Source organism: Gallus gallus, chromosome 3, assembly GCF_016699485.2.
Source record: "Gallus gallus isolate bGalGal1 chromosome 3, bGalGal1.mat.broiler.GRCg7b, whole genome shotgun sequence".
NCBI lineage: Eukaryota > Metazoa > Chordata > Aves > Galliformes > Phasianidae > Gallus > Gallus gallus.
Window position 1 is genome coordinate 31,260,746 of NC_052534.1, and position 25,156 is coordinate 31,285,901.

At 35.7% G+C, this 25,156-nt stretch overlaps 1 protein-coding gene across 12 annotated transcripts in view; it reads right to left on the reverse strand.

Moving 5' to 3' along the window:
* Positions 1-25,156, reverse strand: part of BIRC6 (baculoviral IAP repeat containing 6) — a 170,831-nt gene that overhangs the window by 85,774 nt on the left and 59,901 nt on the right. For 11 of the 12 annotated variants that reach the window (XM_015283766.4, XM_015283760.4, XM_419512.8 and 8 more), the window contains exons 34-49: positions 24,920-25,051; positions 22,833-23,048; positions 19,878-20,061; positions 19,320-19,475; positions 18,853-18,986; positions 17,733-17,886; positions 16,872-16,988; positions 16,017-16,171; positions 14,721-14,847; positions 13,802-13,912; positions 10,138-10,271; positions 9,205-9,332; positions 4,622-5,184; positions 1,716-1,891; positions 1,236-1,332; positions 863-1,057 (exon numbers count right to left, since the gene is read on the reverse strand). In XM_015283766.4, the coding sequence (XP_015139252.2) occupies positions 863-1,057; positions 1,236-1,332; positions 1,716-1,891; positions 4,622-5,184; positions 9,205-9,332; positions 10,138-10,271; positions 13,802-13,912; positions 14,721-14,847; positions 16,017-16,171; positions 16,872-16,988; positions 17,733-17,886; positions 18,853-18,986; positions 19,320-19,475; positions 19,878-20,061; positions 22,833-23,048; positions 24,920-25,051 (2,779 nt within the window). The remainder of the gene's footprint in view (positions 1-862; positions 1,058-1,235; positions 1,333-1,715; positions 1,892-4,621; positions 5,185-9,204; positions 9,333-10,137; positions 10,272-13,801; positions 13,913-14,720; positions 14,848-16,016; positions 16,172-16,871; positions 16,989-17,732; positions 17,887-18,852; positions 18,987-19,319; positions 19,476-19,877; positions 20,062-22,832; positions 23,049-24,919; positions 25,052-25,156) is intronic. The other variant, XM_040698544.2, reaches the window with a different exon arrangement.

Here is a 25,156-nt window from a genome sequence, read left to right on the forward strand (position 1 = left end):
CAGAATTCATGAATAGTGAAGTAGATCACGAATGGTTCCACATTCAGATAAATAAACCCTTTTTTTTTTTTCCTTTTTCTAACATAATTTTATTTAAATTTGAATGAAAGGACTAAAAGAGACTTCCTTCTTGTCCTACAGTATTTCCAGAGCATTTTTAAAAATACTCTTTTCTTCAGTCATGACAGTAAGATACTGGGTGTACACATTTGTCAGCTGCAGTGGGCTAATGTGCAGCAACATGAATCAAGACACTACTAGTGGAAGAAAGAAAACCTCAGTAAAATATAGAGTGCATTTACACCTTAAAACTCATGCATTTTAATAAGTGGTAGCCATTATACTGATACCAAAAAAGCACTGCAATTCTAATAAACATTCATGCAGGTAGCTTTGATGCATTTATGTACAAGCATGAGAACAGCAAGAATAGCCCAATGCTCCAGCATCTGCTGTTGCCTAGCTCAGGCTCATTCTGAGTGAAATGCTATGAAGTGCTTCTGTAACAGCTGGATTAAATCTGTTGTGCATTAAGTGCAGCCAGTGAGTCTTAGTGCATTACTGCAGAAACTGGGCTGGAACTGCGTATTCAAACAATCCAGGGGAAGAAGGGGCTTACCTTGATTGATTCAGTGACTACATCACATTCTGACCACTTCCTTTCCTTCCATCCCTCAACCAAACAAGCTCTTATTAACATGGAGGAGGAGTTCACTGAGGAATTTGTTTACTCACTCAGTACTGTCCCTGTTTAGAAGGTTCGGTAGTACTTCAATATTTGACACGATACTTCTTGTTGAGAACATGATGCAGATTCAAATGGCCACTGGATATTAAGGTGAGAAAAGGCTGTATTACTTACCCAAGGGTGCGAAATTGTGAATTCCCTCTGCATTATCAGGTTCAGAAGCTAGCACTCTGGCTTTCAAACTACTGTCTGTTGCTTTGGTGGGACCAGAATCAAGGAATTTCATAATAGTTGAAACCATACTTCTTGCTGTGTTAACAATAGCTCTTGTGCTCGTTACCATGTTGTTACAAATAAGCTGAACGCCACCTGTGTATAATCGAGATGAGAAAAAAACAAACCTGTTCAGAAGCCCGTGATAGATTCTAAGCAAACACACACATATTCAATAAATTTGCTTCTCTAGACATGCTTCTGTATTCCTTAAGTGCCATAAAATCTGTAATTAACCTTCTACTTGAAGCACCCAAAGAATAGACATTCTTACCCATATCATGAAAAGCCTTCAGTGCCTCGCTTGTATCCAGGACTCGTAAAATGAACCAGAGGAGTGGTTCAGACAACTGACAAGTGGCGAGAGAACCCTAGAAGAAAGTTAAGAAATACAATTTCATACAGAATTAGAAATTAGAATAAGAAATCCCACCACAGTCAACCTCTACCTCAAAATAGCAGTATCATCGTCCAGAAGGTTCACTCCTATACAGGAGAAGCCTTTGTAGTAAGGAAAAGATTAAATGACAAGTAGCTGAAGGGAATTAAGAATATTGAGCATATTAAATAGCCAGTAATATAAACACAATAAATGTGTTTCCCACTTGAACACAATCTTAACTCATCCTATCTTCTGCACCACCGTGATGTTGGAAAAATGTTAATATCAGTTAGTTTACTGACATGATTATAGCTTACTGTATCAACTGAAATGTAACCATCTTGAAGAACAGCAAAACTAAAGGGAACCTACCTGTCTTCCCATATACCCGCAAGCCATGTAAGTAAGAATTGGCTGAAGCATCACTTGCACCGTTGTTGCTTTCTTACTAAGTGTTGTCAGGATAGTGAATAATCCATCTCCAACTGATATTGCATCTAAGCCACCATGAAAGTTTTCATGTTTAGTGAGATGTAAGCCACTTGCACCTTAGTGAAAACAGGAACAGTTTAAGGTTCAGAAGCTGAGACCTAACAAATTGTTACAGCCTAGAGAAGAACGCAAGGATATTTAAATTTCATTTCAGCTAAGGACAATTTTCAGGTTCATATAAATTACCATTAGTGTTCTTAGACCATTTAACATCTGCATCTCTATTGGAAACACCTCTCCTTGAACTTTTCTTCCCATTGTTACAACTCAGGATTTATTCAGTAATGTTGATTACATATTTGCTGAAAAGGAGGAAGGAAAGCAGTAGGATATTCTTCCCTAAGAGAAACTACCTCTGTAAAAATTACTGCCTCACAGAGCATATGACATCAATTTGAGCTTTAAAAAGTGGTTTTAGATTGGAGTTGGGGAAATGGATTTCATTTCCCTTCCATTTACAGGAACTGGAATTATACTCACAGAAAATAATATAGAGAATGTGTTTAAGTGATCTTTGCAATATGCCTTGGAGAAACATTTTGGCAAGAGAACTGACAGCTATAGTACTTTAATCACTTTTAACTTGTCAAGAAAGAAAATACTGGTAAGGTTTTAAAGCATGGAGACAGACAGAAGTCTCTTAGGACTCAACCTCTGCAGTGTCTAGAAAAGTTAAAAATAAATGACACAGTTGAAGAAGGGGTTGCAAAGATTTTGAGACGTGGGAAGGGAAGGACAGGATAGGAATACTATTACTTACGTGATTTTCATAGTCTGTCAATGACAAAACATAAAATCCTAATGAAATGCAAAGACAAAACTCACAAACATTCCAACTTCATGTGACAAAAGAGTTACTAAAGGCTATTGTCTGGTTCCTGATCTACTGGCTTGCAAGGTGCAGTAAATCAACATTATTAGCAGAAATGTCGACACCAGAGCCAGTACTTACCAGTGCGCATCTGCTTAAGTCTTTCAGTTTATCTTTCCTGGGTAGCCAGCCCTCTGCACTACCCATTACATGTTTACTACTAAATGCTGGTAACTGATTTTTGGATCGTACATATCTTTGGCAGCAAACTTGGAGAAATGTTTTGTTCAAAGAAATTGTCTGGAGAGAGCTAAATACAACTTTTCTTGAAGGAACTAAAACCACAAAGAACTGTGTTGTATCTTCCCAAAATACACACACAAATTAGTTTCAGTAACCTATATCAAAAGACCCTGGGGGAAACAACCCATTGAAGGGATTCAGTTGGCCCAGTACTCTGAATTCTATTAAAAACACATTAAAAAAACATTATCTTTCCAAATTGACTTCTTAAAAAATAGAAAATATTTGCTAGACAAAAACTGGTGGTTCAGAAAGACACCAAAGTTGAGGAGAGTATTTGAATTTCATGCCCCAAAAACATGTACTCAAAACAACCAACCATGCACAGAACAAACTATTTTCAATGATCACCTATATTGCATTTGTGATACAACACCAACTATCCAGAGTGAAGGATGAGGTGTTTCAGAATTAATTTCAGGAAGATTCCAGCAGTGCACTTCAGGATTGTCAAATCCTGCCTGCTGTTTAATTTGACTACTGGGATTGCTACTTCCTCAGCTGTTCTCATAGCAAATGGACCACTGGTCAGACATTCACACATTCTCATCCGAAGAACACAATGTTTTCTGATACCACATTGGTTAAACGCTTTCACATCTGCTTAAGACAAATCAGTACAGAAAATGACAGAGAAGCTTTCTTGGAAATAAGAGAAACACTACAGAGTACAAAATCTCACAATTATTTTTGTCTTTGAAATGAAGTGCACGGTCCAAGCCTATCTTTCTGTAAAATGTTCTTCTACTTTTACATGTGCATTACCATTCATGTAGTACTTCATCTGGCAGTTTAAGCTGTGCAAATAAACTGTATGTTATCTTTCTATCATTGACAGAAAGCTCAAAAGCAAGTCATAAAGATAACTACTCGGAGAAAACACACCCTAGACACATGTCCAACAAACAGCAGCTTTGCTGTTGGAAGTATCATGAGCAATCCACACTTAGTAACAGGAAGAATTCCCACAAATATATTACTAGAACCCTAAAGAGTATGCTGCTAAAGAGACTTGATAAAAACAGAGGAATGGAAAAGTGCCTGCATTTTTGCAGTGGCACAGTTGTAATTCTTCTCTTCCAAAAGTAATTAAAAAAAGAAAAATACTGCTATATGGAGTGAACTATCAAAGTAAAATGCCTGTAGAACAAATTGAAGACTAATTCTAATCCATGTATGGAGACATGCAAAGGCACAGACTGAAATACAGGAAATTCCTTTTAAACATAACTAAGTGTGTTTTTCTTCAAGGATAACTGAACACTGGCATAGACTTCCCAGAGCAGTTGTGGAGCCTCCACTCTTGAGGAATTAAAAAATCCTCTGGACAAGGTATTGAGCATCCTACTCCCTGCATCAGGCTCTCCTTGTGCAGAGAGGTTGAACTAGGCAATCTCCAGAGGTTTCTTCCAACATCAATCCTTCTGAATTTGCTGAATCTCAGAATTACAAACACCAAAAACACTCCCATTTGGCTTTAATTAATGCCTGTCATCTTATATTGTTTTTTTGCCACGTTACATCACTTGCCAACCTTCTCACTTCTCTATCAGCTTCTCTTTTTCTGTCTTTTTGACGCATTTTGTATGTCTGTGCCCAATGCATTAGTTTGTAGAAGTTTAAAGTGTTTACCACCACAAAAGATCTTCCCCTTTAATTAAGAAATACTTACCAATAATCATTGCCATAGCGCTGCTGTTACACTGGCCGAGGGCAGACAAAATCTGGCTCATAATTTGTTGGTTGGCTAACACCAAGTCTGCAACATATGCAGTTGATCCTTGAATACTAGGATTGTTTCCATTGCCATCTTTGCCTCCTGAAACCTTTTCTTCATCAGACACGCTGTCTGTAGTGCTGCTTGCTACTGGTACACGTGCACTATATTCTCGGTTACTGGAAAGTGGCAGTTGAACCAAAATGTTCACCAGCTTTAACAAATCAAACATAAGTTGATCCCTTGTCATTTCTCCACAAACTGCTTTGGCATCACCTGGACGGATAATGTTGGCAAAAAGTCCTCCAAAACATGCTCTAGCACCCACAGAACTGTCTGAGCCGCTGCGAGACATCACTTTGTCCGAGCATGTAATATAATGATGCACAAGGAAGGTTATAGACTCAATCACTGCAGAAATAGTGCTAACTGACACAACTTCAAAATTCTGTTCCAGGGTAAATTCCAAGAGTTTCACTTGTGCATCCAAAGGCCCTTGGCCTGTCTGAAAAGCACCTCTGAAAGGAAAGCGGAAAAAAAAGAAAAAAAGAAATTTCATTATTCAGTATTAATAAGATAGATAATTTTTGTTGTTGTTTCCTTGAGATTTAAGAATCAAAAAGCACACCAGACTTCCAATAAAATACTAGCTGTTTTCAGAAATGCAATCTGAAGCATAATTTGATCTTTCACATAGGTGAAGCATTCATTATTTTTAACTACCAATGATTACAGTCAGTAGAATCTCTTCATGCTTTAACTTTTCTGATACTAAGAACAACAAAAGCTTCTTTGGGAAAAGTTTGAAATCTAGTTAGATCTTTGTTTGTTTCTCTTTTTTTTTTTTTTCTTTTTAACTGACCAGTTAACTGTGTGAGTATATATTTCAGATACAGTCCTGTTCAGTTGCTATGGATGAAAAGTTTTAAAAACTTGCAGGGAAGCTGCATGGGCAGAAGCAGTCTAATACAGTAGTATCATTAGGACTTTTTTCCTTAATTCTAACAGGAAAATTCAACAGGACTGGATTACTCCTTCTGTAGATTTTTTTCCTCCAAAATAGAGAGAAGAATGGTTAGTTTTTAGCTTTCTAAATAATGACCATATGTAAAATGATGAGAAGATATTCAAATTGTCACAGGTAGGTGCTTATAGGTTGATTACTTGAGGTATCTCTTCTGGCACTAAGTTTATTTTGTCATTTGAATCATAGAATGGCCTGGGTTGAAAGGGAGCACAATGATCATCTAGTTTCAACTCCCTGCTATGTGCAGGGTCACCAACCGCCAGACCAGGCTGCCCAGAGCCACATCCAGCTGGCCTTGAATGCCTCCAGGGATGGGGCATCCACAACCTCCTTGGGCAACCTGTTCCAGTGCATCACCACCCTCTGTGTGAAAAACTTCCTCCTAATACCTAACCTAAACCTCCCCTGTCTCAGTTTAAGACCATTCCCCCCTGTCCTATCACTATCCACCCTTGTGGATAGCCATTCCCCCTCCTGTTCATACGCTCCCTTTAAGTATTGAAAGGCCACAATAAGGTCTCCCCGGAGTCTTCTCTTCTCCAAGCTAAATAAGCCCAGATCCTTCTACCTTTCTTCATACAGGAGGTGCTCCAGCCCTCTGATGATCTTAATGGCCCTCCTCTGTGCTTTCACACACTGACCAGTAGACTGTAAAATGAACTTTCTGAATCAAGTGTATTTAAAATAAAGCTGGTTCTAATTCTCTAAGTGTGGTTTCGTTAATAACTTGAAACATTTCTCCGTATTTTTTTTACACTGAGTAATCCCACTATAACGTTACATACAAAACAAAAAATTTTCTATGAACATATTTGAAGAAAATATTTGCGATGTAATTAATTGTAACAGTAAAATACTGCTTTTCTTTACAATCAATCTTACAATTTGGTCAGACGTGGTACAATTCAATAACTGCCTGAGGATCTACAAATAGTCATCAAAACCTGTTTTTAGTGCTTTGCTTCCATGCTATCATTTCAGTGGCTTAATCAGCTTATTTCAAGTATATTATAACACATAAGCATGCATCCTAAGATTCACTGTGAATTAAAGATTTTACAGAATAATTAAACCTCTTGTACGAGGAATAGTCCATTAACATAACCTAGTGAACATCACCCATCCAATTCAAGTTAATGATGTAAAATTTCTTAGGGAAAGCTGAAACAGTTTTCTGTAAGATTCAAGGATAGATAACACCAAAGTGCCACCTACTGGAAAGCAGAGAAGCCAGAAAATGAGGAAGCCTTTCCTTCATTACATTAAGCCTTTGTCTGGAGACGTGTAGAACATCAATATGAGAAGTATATCATAATTCCTAATGCACTTCAGGCCAAACAATTGCCACATGACTAGTTTATTATATTCATTTATTATAGTCACTAGCAGGTTTCCCTTCACTTTCTAAAACCAAAAGTTGAAAGCCTTGGAAAACCACAAATCTAAACAGTCCTTATATATTTTTGTATACATGTAAAGAAATGTTAGAGTGGTATCATTCGTGATTACCCAACATGGATATCCCCAAACCTGAACTTCAAACTAAGCGGCAGAGCTAAAATAACATGCAGTTATAGTAAAAAAACAAACCACACAAAACCAAACAAATAAACAAAACAAACAAACAAACCAACAACTCAACTACAGAGGGAGACAGAACATTCAGGAATAAACCCTTCATTCACAAACTAATGTATGACGAAGACAGCATGCATTGCCAGGTGACAAAAGGACCTTAAGAACCTTTCAGGAATCTAATATGACTCAAATAAGGAAAAAACAAACAAAACACATCGGGTATAAACTGATATGTAAAGTTCCAAAAATCATGTTATTATTTTGAAAGCAAGAAAGAAGTAGTAACAAAAAGATGCCTTCACCTTTTCTTAGTTACAATAACTTAATTGCAGAGAAGAAAGAGACCTTATCAACAGCAACAGAAGTTCCAAGCATGAACATGCTAAATTTAAATCTAAAGAAGCTTATGCTGATGCTCAGGGACCACGGCTGCATTTAAAATGCAGAAACAGTGCCAGATCATTTGGTGTCTTAGGAGTTTCCACTGTTTGCTGGAGATGAAACCAGAATTGGGCAGTCTGGTAATATATTCAGAATGTGGTAATTCTTTTCTTTCCTGGATGCAATTCGTTATTTTAAAGGAATAGCACACAGACATAAGCATTTCTGCAAGCATAGCTAGACGAATCAGACAATTGCTTATTGACAAAAAATGATACTGCAGAAGGAGAACAATAAACTTGGTCATGAATTCAGATCTTGCACTAAGGTTTAAAACAGAATTTGAATCCAGAAAAAGCAGATAGATGAGTAAGAATAGGACAGGCCATCCAAGAAGCTGAGAGTTGCAACAGATTTGGAAATTAGTGGTTAGTGCTCCATATGGCCTCAGCCCAGCTGCTTGGAGACTGCAGCACTTTCACTATGTTCTAGTGAGACAACTTTATAAGAAGAAAAATGTGCTTAAAAGTTCTGTCTTCTACGTGTTCCCTACTACCTTAAGTAGAAGCCTACAATTCACCTCCACATTTCCTTTTGTTCCCTGTGTGTCCTTGAGTTTGTAGAACACAGAGAAAGAATAAAGAAGAGAAAGGAAAGTAGAGACAAAAAATACAATGCAAAGCCTTATTTTCGTATGAGTGGGGTTGTTAAAAATTTGGTGTTCAAAAGATGGTAGCAAAAATATGCATCTTCTCCAGTGACATTATAAGAAAATGAAAATGAAATAAAACATTCAATCTATAGTTTTGCTCTCTTTTAGTAAGCTCCTTTTTTTCTTCCAGTCAACTTTATGATTGGTTTTTCATAGTTTTGATCAGAATTAAGCTGATTTAGTACTTTATAGGTAAGAACACTATGTAATGGATACAGCTGTAATTAGTTGTTTGTATCAATTCCATTTATTTGTGTATATCCAAAAGTGTGTATCTTTGCCTACATACGCTAGACTTCTGCATCATTAATGTATGCATGCATTATCGCACTACTTCTGAAGTGATTGTTATTCTAAACAACCAAAATCATAAATGTTCTTGCTAGCATTTTTATGAAACAAATATGATTATGCAATCACACATTTCATCCTGCTATATTATAAAGGTAATCTATAAATAATTTGCTTTGGCTTTCGTTAATTCAGGCCTTTCAGCATACTTTTGTCTTTCCAATGGGTAAACTCATCAACAGTGTCTTTATTTTAGGGATTACTCTAACCCTGAAAAAGGCCCACATCTTTGCCTGAGATACAACGACACTCCAACCCTCCTCAATGCTTACATTCACTGTCCCTTCCATAAAGATGGCTGGCTGTGTGTGGATTCCGGGCGCACTCTTCCACATGCTAGAAACTGCCTAGGTGCCACTAGTAGTGCTGTGATCTCAATCCATACATAACTTGACAGTATGACAAGAGAGGGATGTACACATTTTGGTTGTAATTCACAAACAGATTTTAAAGACAAAGAGGGTAGGAAAACAAAAGGCTAAGATTTACCTTTCTGTTGAAAGAATATGTATTAATTTCAATAAAAATTCACTAAACATTTGAGGACAAGTTGACGAAAGATGCACTTGTAATCGAGTAAGAAATTCTTGCATAGCTTGCGTAGCAGTTGGCCCAACCTAGAGGGAAAAGAATTTTAATAAGTATATACAAAATTGAAATGTCTTCAAGAACAGGAAGTTGTTCCTAACATGAAAAACATTTCTAATAATAGATAAGTATTATGCAACTTAACTTGTTTCTGAAAAATTTTAGAGTTTTCTACTCCACACCAATTTATACCATGTGTTTTTCTACCATTATCCATGAGTAAAAAGCAAGAATTCAGTTCTTTGCCTAACACTTGTTAGGTGTTTCTGAGACTCCTGTTAAGTATTACATAAGAATAAATTAAATTTGTCTTTTTTTTTTAATCTCCATTCACAAATGTTTTGAAGACCACAAAGAGCGGAAAAACATTAGTTGAATTTAGGAAACACAGTAGAAATCATATTAATTCAAAGAACGGGCAGAAGAGAGAAGCACAAAACACTCTTCTAAATTCTGAAATTGTTAGATACTTAATCTTCATTGTCATTTTTATCTTAATCAAGCATGACTTCAGTAAGCAAACAGAACTCTGCCAGTTTTCTACACACACTATTGAAAAATCTTAACATAGAACACATTAACCACGAAATCATACAGCATCCCTCCCTGGAGCAACTGTCCACATAAATGTAAAAAGGAAAGATTACTATCCATAGCAGATCATCAACACGAACTTCCCACCAGTTGTTCATCAGAGCCAACAACAACAACAAAAAAAAGGAAAAACAATAATCCAAGGATATAATATATAATACTGTAGATAACACACATTTCTGTCAAGTTTATTTAAATGCTATTATGAAGAATTATTCTGTTATTTTAATTGCTAGTTACCTGTGGACTGTGTTGATTTGTTCCATGAGGATTTGTGCCAGAAAGAAATTTCACTAACACATGAATGAGGTTTGGATCTGACACCAACAGTTGGGCTGTACTTTCCTGAGCTCCAATGGCACTGCTTGGACCAGCTTAAAAATAAACACAGAAAATTAAACCTCTCATCTTAAACACGTAGTGTAAATACAACATTTATACTGGTTATCTATTACATTTACTTCATTATGCATAAATATTCACAGAAGAATTAACTACCAGAAGTTGCTTACTCAGGACTACAATTTTGAGTAACAAGTTTTCCATCAAGTGCAGCTACAACCCCCCAAATATTCCACCAGTATTCCACCATCAGCTTACAAAGGTAAAATTCACAAATGTGGAGTTTTAATTTTGTAGAAACAATATCTACAAAGATTTTTCTTTGGTAGTCCCCTCTGTAGTAAGGCTTATGCACATCTCTTAGTTTGCCAGAGACCATTTTCTATTATCCTGTAAGCAATCAAGATATTTTTGTCTGTGGCACATTCAGCGACTTCACATCACTGATTAACACTGCAGGGAGCTTAATGGATAAGGGCTTTGAGGACAAGAAGTTAAAATAAAATACACCCTTTAGTGATCAAACAAATAAGCTTTATTAAGCATGCAGTTTTACCCATTCACTTGTGGTATATACAAGTCAGCACAAAACACAGCTTGTGAGGACAGCTTATACCTATCTAGATGAAGTTTCAAGTTATGCTGAAGATACGATCTCCTTCAGACTGTCTCATAGTATGTGAAAGAAGGACTGAATCAAGAGGAAATGGTGCTCTGGCACAAAAGTTTGACTGACATCTCTTCGCACCTCAAGATAAAGATTCCCAATTAGGGAGGATGCTAAATGAATCAAACTCTAAACTAGTTACTGGTCATTCTCTTTGTATCAGAGTCCTCATCATTAAACAAACTCCTTAAATTGAACACTAAGAAACCAAACAGGAGGGAAACATCTCAGCCAAAATAACACTTAAATCCTGACTACTTCCATGTCAGCTGAAAAGCTTCCGGAGCAACAAAATAAAAATAGCATTGGAAATGGACTTGCTATAAGAAGAAACTCCTCTGGGAAGATGGATGAAATGAAAAACAAAGATAATTGATACTAAGTTTTCCCCTTACCAAATGCCATTTTATTTTCTAACCATAAACAGATTTACTCCTTTAGATGACTGCAGAAAACTAATGCTGAAAGCATTTCTTGTATAGCTATACAAACTATTTTGCATTGATTTACCAATATTAGATTTAGAACAAGTAGGTTTGGCTATAGCGGATGGAAAATGGAAGGGCAATAGCTAGAATTGAATAAAATCAATAGAGTATCTCAAGGCATTCCAGTTCCATTATATTATAGGCATTAAGCCTGTTGCAGTTTACATTTGACAGTGCAAAAATTAAAAAGCTAGGTCTTGTTTGGATGAAGGACAAGCCTGTAAGAGAAGCTAAGTGCACACTTCCACTGATTGCCTGAATGGACAACCAAATTTTTTGGTACAGAGAAGTCTTCCACTGCAGGATGGGCCTTGGAAATACCAGCCTTGGTGAACTAATCAAGTTTATTTTCCCCACCTGAAACTGCACCTATGAATATTTACTGAAGTAAAACAGACAAAATATTAATGTTACCCCTGAGAAAACAAGGTATATATGTTGTTGGTGGGTATTTTCTTTGTTGGTTATTTTTGGGGGGTTAAATTTCTAAGTCTGCCATAGTTCAAGTCAAAAATGAAAATGAACACCCAGATAACAAAAGGTATTAACTTTCTAAAGTCATACCCCTTGTATGTACACTTTGTTTTCTCTAATATTTTGCTGATCTAGTGTAATTGCAAAACTGAAACTTAAGTCTACAACTTCAGTTTTTCCAAAAGTACCCATATTTATTTTAAAACAAGTGTATAAAAGCTCATAAAATGTTCTATGATTTTTACTTGAAGAAGGAACATTTGTGCTTTGCTGCACTGTTAAATGGTACCTTCAGAGAATAACCTATGAAGTCTACAATCAGTGTGACAAGCAACACTTCTATTCTGTGGGGTTTTGTTTTGTTTTAAAGGCTAGAACTTCCCCAGAATTGACAGCCCCAAACCATCTTCTCTTGACAAACAGCAGCCATGTCCACAGGCTAACACTCAGCTCCACTGCTTCTCAGTTTAGAAGGCTCTGTAGTTTTTCTGCTTTACCATGACTGGGTTGACAGCAAAACTGAATAACTAAACCTTCAATACCTCCTGTGTAATTTTAGTTTTTATATTCTCTGTTTAAAAACTGGAAATATCCCTTCAATATAAAGCCCCACTTTATTTGTACACCGCATTACAAGTCTGACACGATCTAACTCAGACCTGAGGATGCATCAACATTATCCACTCTGTTAGGTAGCGTTTATGCTCAGAACACTTCTTTCTCCAATGGTATCTCTGGTAACAACATAAAAGATGTGCAAAAGGGCATGTGAGTGGAGCATGAATACCTCTTGCTAAAGAAATACATCAGTAAACATATTACGAAAATGACATGCCAAACACCTGCTTACATGAGAGCAAATGAAGCTCTGAAATTTTTCTTAGGCAGGTATCACTTTCACCTAGCAGAAGGAGTTTCAGAAGTTTTTCATGAGATCATTAAATAATATCAAGGAAAAAGTGAAAATCTGAAGGAAAAAAAATGCATTCCAAAAACAAGGATTTCAAGTAGTGCATACAGGAAAAAAAAAAGATTCAGGGGCAGATTACAGAAAACAGTTGAGAACAGTTGTGTCACCACAAAATAACAAATTATTTCGGGAAAGTACGATCTGCTGTTACTCTGGATTTCTTTCTTCTGCTATTATTGCCCTTAGTCATATGGTTGGTGTCAAAATGGAATTGAAAAAGTCCTGATATGGCCTAAATACATACATTTTCAGAGATTTCAGTCTCCAACATCACAGACTACTTGGTATCTTCTTTAGGCTTAAGGACAAGGCCACAAAAGCAGTCCCCATGACAGCTGCCCTATTACTATCATTGCTGTTTAAGAGCTGTATTTCTTCATTGAAAATTGCATCCTTTAATGTCTCTACTTGACTTCTGGCAAAATTTCCTTCAATAGGGGAGATTATCATTACCGTGTTATGGAGTCATACAGAGAATGCACGATAATCTTGCATACACAGGGAAGTGAAATGAAGTGGAGGGATTTTTTTCTGAATAAATTTGGCTTTTAGGGGCTTATCTTCAGAGAGCTTAACATAAGCAGTGACTGGAGTCTGCATATTTATGAAAACATTCCTACTGCATCAGAAAAAACATGAATTCCTCTTACATTGCCTTAATCCTCACTCTCTGCTACCTCTTCCCATAATACAAAGCTACTTCTCAAGGATCTTAAGCTAGTCCTCAGATTTCCTTGTCAGAAGACACTGCTAAGTTTTTTTTTTGTTTTTTGTTTTGTTTTTGTTTTTGTTTTTAATTAACACTGATTTCAAGGTACAAGCAGACCAGAGAACTCACTCTCTATCACCTCTTGGTTGGAAAATCAAAGTGCTTCTACGACTAAGGGAATATTTTGGTAACATTTAACATCAAAATCAACACGTACATTGTAAAAGACGGTGACAAGACACTCCACAACTTACCATTAAGCTGCATATTTGTCATGAGAGTTAGGCTATGAAGCACAAGGCACCACGTTCGGAGTAAGGTGTTAGGATACCATGCCAGAACTGACAGGAAGCTAGTTACTGAAGCTGTCAAGAAAAACACATTTTCCCAAGTATAAATCTTCAGAATGTTACAAGAAGTTTCTCATTTTGACTGTATGTTGCTATATTATTTATTTACTGTTTGTTGTGTTTCCTTCGTTTTGACAACTACTGTTCTAGGCAATTAGGAAAAGATGCCATCACCAATGCGCCACAGAAACTGGTGCACAGAACTTCCTATAGTGTCAACCCATGTCTTCTCAGAAAAAAAAAAATTAGAACAGTCTCCAAGAAACTCAACAAGCTCACTGTAGTAGGCATTAATGTTTTGGATTCTTGCTACAAAATACATCAGATTTTTTTTTTTAAACTATATAGATTACTTTATAGAAAGAAATAATTAGGCACATCTTTCTCGTAGGTCAGCAGGCTGATGCCAAAAAGTAGTAGGGCTTCCCCATGCCCACCCTCTCTGCCTTGGACAGTAATAATAAACAAATCACAGAATGGTGTACCAGGAAAAGAAATTTATCAAAGAAGTGCATAAAGATGCACAGTTCATTTTAGACTGAAGAAGTATATTTTAAAGAGCCCTTTTGGCAGTAATGATGAATTAAGAACTATACGTCTTATAATTTAATTTAGGACAAGATTACACAAATTCAAGGAACAATTCCTCCATTATTATTAGCTACACGTTTTTCACGTCAAGTACATAGTGAGACCAAGAGCTCTTTAGCATCACAGAAATCATTCATTCCGTCACTGATCTTAAAAAGAACAAATAAATATTGAGTGCTTAAGAAAACCTTTCACACCCGAAAGTTAATTTTCCCTATTTAATATATTTTACCTTGATTCAAGGAAATTACAGGTATTCGATTAGCATTATAAAGGAAAATATCAGCGCCACTGTCCTTACTTCCAGAGGAGCTAGAATTCAGGCTTAATGTGAGCCATAACTGTAAAAGGGATTCAAGCTGCAAAAAAAGGAAAAAAAAACATCGTTAGATCAATGTCTTACTCTGTCTTTCCAGAGTAGCAGAGCATAAAGTTTTCATTTTAAGTCATACCTACATCTTCAGTTGTTCCTGTTTCACTGATAATGCGCACACACACTTTCTCTCCCCTCCTTCCTTTACTGGGATTTTAGGATTTTGATAAATAAAATATTCAAATAAAGTTTATCATAAGTAGCAAATGTTTTTTTTATGTTTTTTTTTTTTTTTTGTAATGGACTCCTTCAAAATACAGTTAAGTTTTTCTTAAGATGTTTCTTCAAACTGTTGAAAAAGTAGCTGTACATATTGCTCAGAAATCAGTGCATCATCATCTTTCTACTGAAAGACTGGTTAGCATGCAAACTTTTGGAATTCCACAATTTAGCCGAGAATTTAACGGACAACTGAAAAAATTCAGAAAGAATTCACAGAAGCCAATTTAACTAATGAGAAATCCCCTTTAGTACCAGATAGATGCAAATGCTTACTCTGAATGACTTCCCTGAAGAAACTAAATAGTTGGTATTCCGAGGTAGCATCAAGGTGCTTTACCTAACTAACTCTATTTTGAATAGAATATTCAAATGCAGTCAGCTATCCAATTAAAATACAAACAGATAGGCAGATACCTAAGCACTTATATAACACACTACATTCCTTTTTATGTATCAAGAAAAGTATTTTTAAACCAATGATATTTCAAGAAGCATACATCTCATTTTAACATTTTGGATCACAGGATCGTTCCAACCTTCTTCTATGAGAAGAGTCAACTAAGACACAGATTGGGCTGCTCGGAGAGTTATCCAGCTGGGTCTTGAAAACCTCCACTGCTGGCAAATGCACATTTATTACAACAGTAATAACTGGGTAACAGTTATCTTTCTACTAAACCTACAAACTTGTTTTAAATACAAAAACTAGATACCTATCTACTTTCCTACTCTAAGAAGAAATTCCCTATTTGCTAAAAGCTTTCAGCAGTTCATCTATTACATTATTGGTACTGTTGCCCATGACAACTTTTGTGTACAAAGCACATAACCCTAACAGGTTAGCTGCATCCTAAGCAATACAAATACAGGAAGAGAAGTTTCAAACTTAGGGAGAAATATTATCAAAACATTTCAACGTTCACAATTCTATACCTGAACATGGTGGACCTGTAGCATCGAAAAGAGTTTGTTGAAGCATGCACTCAGCATCGGTATAGACGACAATTGTACAATCAGCTGGGCATTTTGGTTAGCAGCATGCAGTCCCCTTAGCAATGAATCATCTGTTCCAGTAGGAGACTGGGTTACTACATAAAACAAAACAAAGAAGTATCCCCACCTCAGCAGATTATTCTGTAAAAACTGATAAAAGCAATTACATACTTATTTCTTCTTTTACATTTAAGGGAAACATGCCTATGTTATAATTTACACTATCACACTTCACTGTGGTGCTCATCTGTGTTGGACTATTAACTGCGCTACTGTGAAAGGCATACTGGAAGGTCAGACATCATCTTCACAAAAACTATTTGGAAAATGAGCCAAATTCACACACTTGTAAAGGCGTATTTAAGGAACATCCTGATAAAACTAAGTCACCACCATGGGTATTTTGACAACATAAGCTTATTGCACAGTCAAGTTCTAACTACTATTAAGTATTTTCACTTTTATCACTGCACAGATGAAACAAGTACAAAGCAGCTTTCAGACAGCTAAAATTTCACACTGGATGTAATAATTAAGCCTCACAAACGAAAAATTCTTCCACTGTATTATTATGCACTGTAGTGGGAATCCTGCCTATTTGAGCAACTTCAAAAAATGTCTTAAATGTATACATACACAATTTAAAAATCTGAAAAGAATCTCTAAAGCACAGCCTAACAATATCATTAAAGGAAAATTCAACTTCTTCTAAGCTGCCATGCAACTGCAGAAAAAAAGAGCATAATTTTCAAATGGTCATTATGTGAAGAGAACAGTTTGACAATATATAATTACACGTAGGAGATGTGTTTGTCAGTGCTTGCAGAATGGAATCAGCCTCCAGAGTGGACATCATTTTCAGCATCAGTTCAGCCTGCTGTTCAAGTCCAACTTCTAGACGTGCATCTAAAGCTACACAAGGCAACAAACAGAGTCAAACTGAATTATAACAAAGACAATTATAGTCAGTTACTCTAATGATCTGTGCAAGCAATATAGATATTGAGTCCACACTAAGCTTGAAAAAAATCTCAGTATATCTGAGGTAAATACGATGCCAGCAAAATGAAGAAACTTACGCTCTGAGCACAAGGTTCTAATGGATGTGAAAAACATAATTAATAAAAAGAGAAATTTCTCATGAAATGCACACATTTCTTTTTACAGACACCTTAGTATCACATACAACAAAATTGGCATGTTTAAGCCTGTACTTTTCCTGAAAGTAATTGTGCAAACAAGAACCAAAGGAAGTATGGCAGAGGAAGAGATTAATAAAATCACTCCTGATTAGTAGTAGTATTCCAAAATGAACAAGTATGCCACCTTAATCCTCTTTGGAATAGGAACAACTATGCAAAATATTATCCAGTTAAGGAAAAGCTTCCAAAATTTCTGTCAAGAAAATGGGAATAACTTAAAACTGACCATAAAGGTGTCTAAAAATTTCAGAAAATACAATTTTGTGCTATGCTAGATACAGTTTTAAATAAAAACTTCACAAAACATTTTCTCAGTCACAGAAAAAGTTTGGTATATAGAAAATATATTTCCATTTAATGCACACAGATATTTCTAACACTAACTTGATATACTGAAAAGCAGCATACAGTATGACAAAACCTCATTACATAACGTCAAGAGTTCATTGCTTACCTTGAGAAACAGACACACTCACAGTCTGTGATCCATTTTTCTCTGTAGCTACTGGTGGTTTTGCAACTGGAATTCCAACACCTCCAATGTAAGGATTGTAATTGTAGGTACCATAATCAGCTCCCCAGTAATCATACCACGTGCTGCTTATAGGCTTAAAAAGCAAATGAAAAAGGAAAAAGTAACAGCAACTCTTTAGACTGTTCAAGTGCAAAAATAAAATTTGTAATGACTAACAACAAACGTGGAAACTACAAGAAATTAAAACCAGAAAATTAGATCTGATAGCTGTAAAAAATTTTGTCGCAATTTTTTGTTGCCATACGAACTACTGTTTCCTTAGGGATTGCAAAAATCCAGCAATTTAATTGTCTCTAAGACCAAAGAAACCAGTTTAAAATTTTACCATCGGTTTTTACTTATACATTTGAAAATGGAGTTATCACACAGATATTCTGAGAAGTTATAAATCAAGATACAATACTGTATTATTAATGCGACATTACTATTAAAGAATCCCTGTGGCCTTGGTGAGGCTCAGGAGCTATTTGAACTGGGTTCTGCAAAAGAAAGAGTTGAATAATCTCTACTCAAATGTAATAATTAAAGGCACTAAGAAAGCACATGGATGACAAGAAAAAGAGAAAATAGTAATAAAAGACTGCAAGAAGGTAAATTGTATAAGACAATGTTATCAATGGAAGATCTTCTGTCAATTATCATCCTTTATAAACAGAAAAGCAGAATAAATCTTAAGGAATGAGAAAGAGTTTTTCTGACTAGGTTTTTTCTGACAACATCCTATTGGGCAATAAGATCAGGAAGATATCTGTGGATGAAGCGGACTGAAGGATAATGTCACATTCTATTATAATAGATGAAGGAGAGAGACAAAAAAATTAAGCAACAAGCGGAAGATTTTGGTTGAGGGAGATCTGAAGAAAAAAAAATGTCAACGTGATAGGTAATCAGGTGAAAAACATGAGACAATATGGAAAAAAAACAAGAAAACACTTTACTGTCTGAATAAGTGGTGCAAAAAAAAATTCAGTTTAATTCAAATGAGGCCCAAAGTTTAAGTCAACACTGAGAAGGACAGGGAATCTCAGGTGCATCATACCTTGAAAACTTTGGCTGCAAGGGGATCTTTTTCCAAATCAATATCCAAAGGATCAATATCAACCTCCATCAGGTCTTGCAGCAATTCAAGGTCAATGTCTTTATCTTTTTCCAAAGATGACAGGGGTGGAGCACCTTTGAATGTTTACAACTGTTTTAATATTACCAAGTACAGTTTATGAAACAAGGATATACCATATAATTCACAGGAAATACTAAGGGTTTTAATACATACAGCTCTTAGTGGAAGCAGATATCAAATTTGCTTTGTTGAAATAATGAGAAAAATAAACATTTTTTACTAATCAGACATCATACTAAGATCAAGAATTACACACATTTTGCCTTTATTTTCAGAAACTAATTATTCTATCATAAAAAAATCTTGACAGATATTTTGACAGATTCATTACAGCAAAGGTTGTTTATTACTTCTCAGCAGGCAATGTAGACTTAAGATCAATTTACCTGTGATGTCATGTGTCAAAGGCTCATCTATTGTTTCCACTAACTGAACTGTGGATGGCTGAAGAGAGTCATCAGAATCTCCAGCTGAAGCACCAGCATCTTCTCCCAAAGCACCTTCTTCCATAGCTTCAGCTGCTATAGGTGCCAGCAATTCTCCTATACGTGGCATCAAGCAGACAACTTCATTTCAAACTTCATTCCAGTTACAATTTAACATCTGTTTCTGGGCCAACTATTTTTTTTTCCACCTAACTCTATAAATTCTTTAAGTGCTCACTTTTTCTAAAGGGAGGAGTTCTGAATTTTTTTCAAATAATTGGGATCACATATATATACACTTGACTTTTCAGTGCAGAAGGAATCCTTACTCAGGATTTAATTAATTAATATGAAATATTTTAATGCATTTACTGCAATCTAATCTCAATTTGCTGGTGAAGTATATGAGTTTTTTTTCCAACAGTCAGCAGATTCTAAAATGACAACAACTCAATAACCCTGAAGAAAACAAGTTTTTAGCATAAGCTACAGCATGAAGACTATGAACTTAAAACAAACCTGCTAGAATATCTTGCAGCATACAAGTCAGAGAATACTGAGCCCATGCTCCTCCCCAAGAGATGTCTCCTCTGTTAAAGTCAGTTCCAACAAGAAGGAGCAACAATCTTTCCAACTGAGTTTCATTTACAATCTCACATAAATGAATTGTTGGTCTTGTAGCATTTGCAATTCTAGCAAGAACCTAAAAAAAGATAGAAAAATATAATTGTATTGAGTCTCCCCCACTCTTTCACTCTTCCCTCTCAAAAGAATTAAGTCATCAAAATTAAGACTAAATTTTTCACTGTTCCTACACCTAAATACTGACTACTCAAGCATCAGCTTTCCCAAAAATGATGTGGAAACACAATTCAACCATGAAATTTACCTGTCCACTTTATTACTAGAGATTTTCACTCTCTATCAGTGAAAGTGCCTATCATTTCTGGCTCAGAGGAGAACACTGTGGTCCTCATTCTCCCTCAGTTTAGTTCAAGAACTTGGAAAAAAAAAAGTCTTAGGAAATTGTGATCAGAAATGTTTTTATAGCAGTGTAAAGCTACAAAAATATCTCCAAACAGCTTAACAAAGCCTTGCTCAGCCTTCAAAGGCTGAATAATTTTGGAATGAAAAACCAAATCGGACTACTATTTCTCAAGCATGTTTAACATTATCCATATTAAGGTTATGGATCAACTATAAATTCTCATATCTGCATGACGGCAGTTCTGAAGAACACACTAAATAGCACAGTAAAATAGTCTTTAGAAAGGAAAATCCTATGCACACAACCTTTTGAGAGTCCACATTATTTTATTCAAAAAAAAAAAAAAAAAAAAAGAAAGTCCAAATTTACTGGATGGAATATATCCAAAAAAGAAGTATGCACCAAAAGTAAATCAAGCAGCAACTGCCTTGTCCTAGAGTCCAAATTTAATACCGTGCTGGTATTAAATTCAGGATGTTGAAATCAACCAGGTGAAGTTACCTGGTGGTGTGAAATAACTACAGATTAAAAGTGAAGACTTCTCTTAAGTAGCATTTATCTAAATACAGACACAATTTCCAAGAAAAAAAAGCTACAAGTTCTAGGTAAAGGTGGTGGTTAAACATACAGAAGTTTGTAAACTGAATAGAATTATCAGAAATACTATGGGAAATGGTTTTAAACTAAAATAAGGTACATTTAGATCAGATTGAAGGAAGTAACTCTTCACTGTGAGGATGGTGAGGCACCAGAAAAGGAGGATGCCCCATTCCAGGAACTGTTCAAGGCCAAGGTGGATCGGGCCCTGGGCAATCTGATCTAGCGGGTGGTATCCCTGCACGTGACAGTAGGGGCTGGAACTTTAAGGTCCTTCCCAACCCAAACCACTGTATGATTCCATGAAACACTACTCAACAAAGATGACAGAGCTGAGTGCAGTATCAACTCCATTCAGTGTAGTTCCTTTTCTGGAAGCAACACTTTACATTCATAGCTGCAGAAGTAGACAATTCCAAAGACTAGTACGTGAAGTGCTAAAGAGTGAACGGTTACTAGAATATCAAGCACAGCCCCTGCTCTAGGAAAAGGGAAACTTCAATTCTACTCACAAAACAAAGTAACCAGCGTAGCGATTATGATGACATAGGATTATTATTATTAGGTTTCTTTAGCTTATTCAGCAGGAAATTTACCCTCCAACAATCAGTCTTACTTTTCATTACCATTTGGTCTCACTTTTTCAGATTATGTAACATCTAAAATCCTACATATGCTCTATTACTAGCATGTGGATTTTGATTTTTTTTCTTTAATTTTCTGGTTTACTCTTCAAAAATACATTTGCAGAACTCAAATCAGCCTTCTGAAACCCCAAATGCAAAATCTCAGTGGAAATACAGACAACAGTGATGCAAACTGTACAAAGAGCAATATGAGTCAACACTGCTCCTGCCTCCTGTCCCGATGAAAGGGATAGCTACTTCTTTCAAGAAGCATGCACAAGAAATCTAGCTTTCAGACCAAGTTTCAATTCCCTAAATCCCTGAAGATGATTTTCTGTGCTGCTACCTACAAGATGAAATCTATAAATGAACACAGAAACACCTCTGGTCTGGAGAGATACTCCATCATAGCTACCATTAAGAATCCAGTAAGTGAAAAAAGAACTTTTGCTAGTTTCACAGTTCTGATAAATTGCATTTGTTTTCTGGGAAGTAAAGCAACCCAAGCACTTCCAACTAGCAAGATGTGACAACTCATGTCAACTCAAATTTCAGATTATACAGGTCCAGAAAATCCTTGGGAATTGTCAAGAAACAATTAGAAAATACATGTAATACGTAATAAATTTCCCTGAAAGATCCCGTTCACAGTAAAAACAAAATTAATATGCTTAATGGTAATTACAATAAGTATTTTCATGGATCCTTCAGAAATTACACGTTTCTACAGATAAACTCAAAAGCTGTAAGCACATTCTACCTGACATCTTTATGCAAAATGGTTAAAAAGATCAAACAGTCCTCAAATTATATAGAAAAACTCCTACAGCTACCAATTAAGCAAACTGCTATAGTGACTCAGAATCTTGTATTCAGGCTAATGGAAAAGACCTTTAACTATTTAATATAGTGATAGTGAAATAGTCAAGTTCTTCCCACTTATTCATTTTTCATACCAAGAAGATATGTAATAGCTTCAATTTCCATGAACATTAGATTTTGGTTACCAAAAAAATAAGTATTTTTATTACATGAAATGCTAGAACTCTGCACATCTACTTACACATGAGGATTTTTTGAAGTTACTCTTTCTAGGTGATTTTGAAGCCACCATATTGTCAGTTACACAAAAGGTGACAGATCAAAAAAACCTACCTCACCACAAATTACCAGAAATTTTAATGTTACAGTTAACTTTTACCATTAATTAATCTAATGTGGTATCCATTGCAACTATAGAATGGCATTTCATTTTCTGTTTACCTTACAAACAAACAGAAGTAAATCCGCATGACAAGTAAAGTCCATAGACAAAAGGAAGAGTGCCAACTTCTGCACTACAGAAATACAACGTTCATGTGCCAGCGTAAAGGGAAGTGGCTCAATTTCTGGAGTTTCCTTTGTTGTTGATACTTCTGTGTCCAAAGTAGAACGAGGCCATTCCGCAGTTCGACGTAAACGTATTAAATCCTTGAAGTGCTATAGAAATCAAATTTGAAACAATAGTTACATATTTTTAAGACTGAGCTCTGGATCTCTTCCAAGCAAAAATCTCAGGCAGCAATAACAGTAGATTCTAGGAATATATGAGAATCTGGAATGGAATTAAGGCTTTATTGGCAGAAACTTATGTTGGCAGCATATTGTCTCAAGTGACTGAGTAATAACCAGGTTATTCAGTTCCGCACAAGTGCCATTTAAGTCTTAATGTTTGCCATAAAACATATCAAGGATATGTATTTCATAAGCTTCTTTCTTGTTTCCACCACCTGCATATAAAACGATTGTTAACATGAAGTGAACTGCAGACAGAAATATTGAAATTTACCCTTAAAATAAGGCTGCTTATTTTCAGTTCATCACATTATTCATCAACAACATCCAACATTCATAATACTTACAGGTTATGAAGCATCCATTAAACACTCTAAACTAAATTAATCCAATACTTTATCAGGGTTTTAAACTACAAACTCTTTTATATAGGTGCTACCAATTCAGTGGAGGAAAGAATGTGCTTTTAATAATCCTACCATTCACCAAAGGCACTAATTCAGCAGTTCAGCTCATTGCATTAGCTACAAAAGGAGTCTAAAATTAGGTAACACAAAAGCCTCTTAAAATTTCACATCTTCTAGATACTGAAACAGACCAAAGAACTAATTAATAAAACAAAAGGTTTCAGCTTTCTCCAAAATGCAATAAATATGTTAGGTTACACACAGCTTGTCATAACTGGAAGTGATTAGTAGGTGAAGTAGTAAAAACCACATGAAATGCAACTATCCAATGTACAATAATACTATAACTAGATGTTAAGATATTTCAATATAAATTTTTTAGTTCAACATGCGTTTTTGGATGCAACATGGCTGCTATAAAGTGAAACTTAAATAGCTAGACAGCATATTTCGGCCAGTGAATCATTAAAAGATGTCTCAAGAGGGCCACTGCTGGAGCAGACCTGTTGTAACAGTCCTCCCAATATAATGTGTTGAAATAAAGCAGAGGATAGTGAAGGAAAGAACAGCTTGTGACAAGCAGAGTTGGTGAAAACATACGGCTTTATTTTTTGGGCTAGTGTTTAAACTTCTAGGTTTCTTTTTTTGTAGTTACTGGAAATTGTTTTCAGATTTTTCTTCCCAATGCCTCTAAAATCCAATATTCCAATAATCTTGTTTCATAATCCTACTCTCAGTCATACAAACACGTTAATTTACATCAATACAACTGGGACTAAACAGGAATAATACAAAGAGATGCTTAATTTTGGTAGCTAGAAAGACAGGCTGGTTTTCTTTTCTTTGGTGTACTTTCAAGAAAAGTCCACAATGCCAACTTGAGAGATCTCTGAATTCTAGCATCTTATCTTATAATCAAGTTAATTCCATAACTATCACATTCGCTTTCAGTATCTAGGGCTTACTGCAATGTGCCATAATTTACAGTATACTTTTAGGAAGTTTTATTTCTTAGTCTGGGGAGCTGCTCAGATGCATGATTATTTTCTTCTTACTCAATGAGGACCGCATTCAGAGGAGTAATACACGTAACAAGCAGGCATATAAAATGTTATTCAAATTTCTATCGGTATGTGTTACCCACCATTCAATGATATGACTAGCATTCCCAAAGCTACAGGATTACCAGTCAAAATGTGGAAGGGTAAACCAATTTTCCCAGTGTGAGAAATTTCCAGATGGCTGCTGTACTCAGCATCAAAGAATCCTTGATAGCAGCCATGATGAAAAACATTAAAGTTTGTTCAACATTGGACAAACACTACTTTGCAGGAACAGCTCTTTTCATGCATAGAACAAGAAGTCAATTACAATTTCAGAGCATCATACCTTGGAAGTAGCCTGCTTTAGTTTTGCCTGTTCTACTAAAAGTTTGTATGATGATCCTTTGTTGCTTTGTATTTTCTCTTTTTCCATCTGTTCCACCAAAGCCTTCTGCTTTGCTTTTAATAAGTTAAGTTGCTAAAAGAAAATGTTAATAGGAAAAAAATGAAAATTTAAGCAATAAGATGTTAAAAGGATCCATATTTTCATATGTTATCAAGCTTCAGTTCAACCTGTAACCTG